We start from the raw sequence: 5,000 nt of genomic DNA, 5'->3' as shown, positions 1-5,000 counted from the left end.
TCTTTCTCTTTCTCTCCAAAAAAATCACTGCTGTTGCTGTGTACACCCGGAAGCTTTTTGCCAGGCTGCGTGTGACGCGTAACTCCGCCTACTATCCTCTACTCCTCCTACTAGTCCGGGTCGGTTTGTGTATAATGGAAACCAGAACAGATCAAAAGTGACCCGACCCGACCCGACCCGACCTGACCCGACATATGGAAAAGCGGCTTTTGTCTCCATCAGTGGCTCCAGTTCCCCCCCAGCCCCCAGTCAATCAAGGCGTTGCCTCAAGGCTCTGTGCTTGGACCCCCCCCCTCTCAGTCCCGTGTCAACTGCCTGCATGAAATAAACCCCCCCACCCTCATTCATTCTCCACTGGCTTCCGGTCAAGTCCTGCATCGTGTATTATTATTATTATTATTATTATTGTTTATTTGGCAGGGACAATGTCCATCAAATAATGCACCAGAATCATCCAAGAAGGCTAGTTTTCATCTCTAGTCCTTTTACAAAAATCCTCCTTCTCGCCTACAAATCCCTCCATGCCTGCGCCCCCCAGTACCTCACTGACCTTCTCTGCCAACATACCCCATCCCGGAACCTGCGGTCCTCAGACATGGGTCTGCTCTCCACCCCCCCCTCCCCGCACCAACCTACGGACCTTCGGGGACAGAGCCTTCAGTGTGGCAGCACACCCACCCTTTGGAACTCTCTCCCCACAGTGATTCGCAACGCCCCCTACCTACCCTGGACACCTTCAAATCAGCCCTCAAAACCCATCTGTTCACCAAGGCCTTTGGCCCCTAGTTTAGTTTTGTGGCTGTTGCTGTGTTTTCTGTTTTCTGTTTTGTCTATCTGACTTTCTTTATTTTCGGTAACATTTGTTCTGGGTTGTTCTGGGTTGTAGGTTGTTCTTGGGTTGTGTGAAAGGCACTATATAAAACCTCCTCAGTGGTACCTGTCTGTCTCTCTCCTCAGTGATACCTGTCTGTCTCTCTCCTCAGGGTACCTGTCTGTCTCTCCTCAGTGGTACCTGTCTGTCTCTCTCCTCAGTGGTACCTGTCTGTCTGTCTGTCTCTCTCCTCAGTGGTACTTGTCTGTCTCTCTCCTCAGTGGTACCTGTCTGTCTCTCTCTCCTCAGTGGTACCTGTCTGTCTGTCTCCTCAGTGGTACCTGTCTGTCTGTCTCTCCTCAGTGGTACCTGTCTGTCTGTCTCCTCAGTGGTACCTGTCTGTCACTCTCTCCTCAGTGGTACCTGTCTGTCTGTCTCCTCAGTGGTACCTGTCTGTCTCTCTCTCCTCAGTGGTACCTGTCTGTCTGTCTCTCCTCAGTGGTACCTGTCTGTCTCTCTCTCCTCAGTGGTACCTGTCTGTCTCTCTCCTCAGTGGTACCTGTCTGTCTCTCTCCTCAGTGGTACCTGTCTGTCTGTCTCTCTCCTCAGTGGTACCTGTCTGTCTGTCTCCTCAGTGGTACCTGTCTGTCTGTCTCTCTCCTCAGTGGTACCTGTCTGTCTCTCTCTCCTCAGTGGTACCTGTCTGTCTGTCTCTCTCCTCAGTGGTACCTGTCTGTCTCTCTCTCCTCAGTGGTACCTGTCTGTCTCTCTCCTCAGTGGTACCTGTCTGTCTCTCTCTCCTCAGTGGTACCTGTCTGTCTGTCTCCTCAGTGGTACCTGTCTGTCTGTCTCTCTCTCCTCAGTGGTACCTGTCTGTCTCTCTCTCCTCAGTGGTACCTGTCTGTCTGTCTCCTCAGTGGTACCTGTCTGTCTGTCTCTCTCTCCTCAGTGGTACCTGTCTGTCTGTCTATCCTCAGTGGTACCTGTCTGTCTGTCTCCTCAGTGGTACCTGTCTGTCTGTCTCTCCTCAGTGGTACCTGTCTGTCTCTCTCTCCTCAGTGGTACCTGTCTGTCTCTCTCTCCTCAGTGGTACCTGTCTGTCTCTCTCTCCTCAGTGGTACCTGTCTGTCTCTCTCTCCTCAGTGGTATCTGTCTGTCTCTCTCTCCTCAGTGGTATCTGTCTGTCTCTCTCCTCAGTGGTACCTGTCTGTCTCTCTCCCCTCCGTGGTACCTGTCTGTCTCTCTCCTCAGTGGTACCTGTCTGTCTCTCTCCTCAGTGGTACCTGTCTGTCTCTCTCTCCTCAGTGGTACCTGTCTGTCTCTCTCTCCTCAGTGGTACCTGTCTGTCTCTCTCCCCTCAGTGGTACCTGTCTGTCTCTCTCCTCAGTGGTACCTGTCTGTCTCTCTCCTCAGTGGTACCTGTCTGTCTGTCTCCTCAGTGGTACCTGTCTGTCTGTCTCTCCTCAGTGGTACCTGTCTGTCTCTCTCTCCTCAGTGGTACCTGTCTGTCTGTGGAGGTGGAGGAGGTGGTGCTGGAGGATGGCAGCAGGGTGGAGCCGCTATCCGTCACCCTGGAGGGGGGCAGGATCCAGACCCAGACAGAGGTCCAGGAGGGGGTTAGGGTCCAGGAGGGGGTTGGGGTCCTGACCCAGACAGAGGTCCAGGGGGGCCCCCCCACGCCTCTCTCCTGCACCCTGACCTTCCTCTCCTCTCAGCCCCTCGCCCTCATCACCCACGTCACCTTCCGGGACCACCTCAACAACAGGTAACATCATCACCTTATCACCTTGACGACAGGTAACATCATCACCTTATCACCTTGACGACAGGTAACATCATCACCTTATCACCTCAACAACAGGTAACCTTATCACCTTGACGACCAGTAACATCACCTTATCCCCTTGACGACCAGTAACATCACCTTATCACCTTGACGACCAGTAACATCACCGTATCACCTCGACGACCAGTAACATCACCTTATCACCTTGACAACCAGCAACATCAGCTTATCACTGTCACTCTCCCCTCTCGATCGATCGATCTCTCTCTCTCTCCGCTCTCTCTCTCCCCTCTCTCTCTCTCTCTCTCTCTCTCTCTCCCTCTCTCTCTCTTTCCCTCTGTCTCTCTCTCTCTCCTCTCTCTCTCTCTCTCTTTCCCTCTCTCTCTATCTCTCTCCCTCTCTTTCCCTCTCTCTCTCTATCCCCCTCTCTCTCTAGCCCTCTCCCTCTCTCTCTCTATCCCTCTCTCTCTATCCCTCTCTCTCTCTATGTCTCTCTCTCTATCCCTCTCTCTCTCTATCCCTCTCTATCTCTCTCCCTCTCTTTCCCTCTCTCTCTATCCCTCTCTCTCTCTATCTCTCTCCCTCTCATTCCCTCTCCCTCTCTCTCTCCCTCTCTCTCTCTATCCCTCTCTCTCTCTTTCCCTCTCTCTCTCTATCCCTCTCTCTCTCTATCTCTCTCCCTCTCTTTCCCTCTCTCTCTCTCTCTCTCTCTCCATCTCTCTCTCTGTTTCCTTGGTGCAGGTTCCAGGTGGAGGTGTGTGCTACAGCTGACAACAGCCTGCTGTCTGTGTGGCCGTACCTGGCTCTGCACCGCGCTGAGAACCTCTTCACCCTGAAGACTGGTACTACACATTTTAATCATTTATTTATGTCCACATAGAAACAAGTATACAGGGACACAAATACTGAAGGCACAGATGGGATGCATTCACAAACAGACATGGACAATGTCTTTCACATACAACTCACGGGTACAAGTAACACCGTCTCCGCCATATATGGCGGCTGCCAATAATCGCAGAGACAGAGCAATACTTGCTGAGCCTTTTTTGCTTCTCCCTTGGACATTCCCAGTAGACGTAGTCCTCTGACAACCAATCTGTGCACATGTCCAAGGCTGCCAAATATAAAGACTAATAGCGTACACCTATAGCCTAGCTCTGAGATGGTATCTACAAGCTGCTGGTATTTCATGACCTTAGTCATGAAGGCTTCCTCTAGGCTTATATCAAAGGTGCATGCTGCCTCTAATACAGACACCTCTCTGGACTCTTCATTAACAACAACAAACATCTGGTGTGTTAGCAGACAACTGTGAAAAGTGACATTGGTCATTACAGAAATTGAACATAGATGCATTGACACAAGCATGTCACACACACACACACACACACACACACACACACACACACACACTCACACACCCTGGATGCTTGGTGATTTTACCCTGTACTGGACTCTGACTGGCTCCTGTGTCGCCTGTCACTCAGGCCGTCTGAGCGGGCCAATCAGGGCTGTCCGAGGCGCCGGGGGAGGCGGGGCTCCAGCCCCTCTACGCCCCCAGCTCTCTGTCCCCCCCCCCGCTCCTCCACCATCTCCACCTTCAACAGGCCCACGACCTCAGGCAGCAGCCACACCCCCTCTGGTGAGACACGCCCCCTACCATGGTAGTGTGTTAGTGTGACTGACTGGGGTGTGTGTGTGTGTGCGTGTGTACATGTGTGTGTGTGTGTGTGTGTGTGTGAGTGTGTGTGTGTCTGAGAGAGAGAGATTGTGTGTGTGTCTGAGAGAGAGTGTGTGTGTGTGTGTGTGTGTGTGTGTGTGCGTGTGACTGACTGGTGTGTGTGTGTGTGTGTGTGTGTGTGTGTGTGTGTGTGTGTGTGTCTGTGAGTGTGTGTGTGTGTGTGTGTGTGTGTGCGTGCGTGTGACTGACTGGTGTATGTATGTGTGTGTGTGTGTGTGTGTGTGTGAGTGTGTGAGTGTGTGTGACTGTGTGACTGACTGGTGTGTGTGTGTGTGTGTGTGTGTTCAGTGTGACTGACTGGTGTGTGTGTGTGTGTGTGTGTGTGTGTGTGTGTTAGTGTCTGTTCATTGTGACGTGTGTGTATTCACTGTGTATGACTGACTGGTGTGTGTTGCTTCCCTCAGACTGGACAGAGGAGGAGACCAGGAGCAGCAGTGGCAGTGTGGCGGGGGGGGGGGAGGGGGGAGGCAGGGGGAGGAGGAGGGGCAGGGGGGAGGGGCCCAGGAGGAAGGGGGCGGGGCCCAGGGCCTGCCGGCGTTCCCGGGGGAGGAGTCAGAGGAGGGGCGGTACTACCAGAGGGTGCTGGAGGCGGTCCAGAGGTGGTTCATCCTGTTTGGCTGGCCCCGGGGGCCACGCCCCCTCTGCATACCGCACACGCT

The 5,000-nt window shown here is 53.2% G+C and overlaps 1 protein-coding gene across 1 annotated transcript in view; it reads left to right on the top strand.

Moving 5' to 3' along the window:
- Positions 1–5,000, top strand: part of LOC308154391 (cilia- and flagella-associated protein 47-like) — a gene marked incomplete at both ends in the record, with an annotated part of 46,770 nt that overhangs the window by 23,606 nt on the left and 18,164 nt on the right. Inside the window, 4 exons of the mRNA XM_080527554.1 lie at positions 2,329–2,576; positions 3,339–3,439; positions 4,088–4,242; positions 4,894–4,997. Of these exons, the coding sequence (XP_080383680.1) occupies positions 2,329–2,576; positions 3,339–3,439; positions 4,088–4,242; positions 4,894–4,997 (608 nt within the window). The remainder of the gene's footprint in view (positions 1–2,328; positions 2,577–3,338; positions 3,440–4,087; positions 4,243–4,893; positions 4,998–5,000) is intronic.

The sequence above is a fragment of the Nansenia antarctica genome (assembly GCF_963989245.1).
Source record: "Nansenia antarctica genome assembly, chromosome: 3".
Classification (NCBI taxonomy): domain Eukaryota; kingdom Metazoa; phylum Chordata; class Actinopteri; order Argentiniformes; family Microstomatidae; genus Nansenia; species Nansenia antarctica.
Note: the sequence above shows the minus strand (reverse complement) of the source record. Positions and strands in the feature narration are given on the sequence as shown.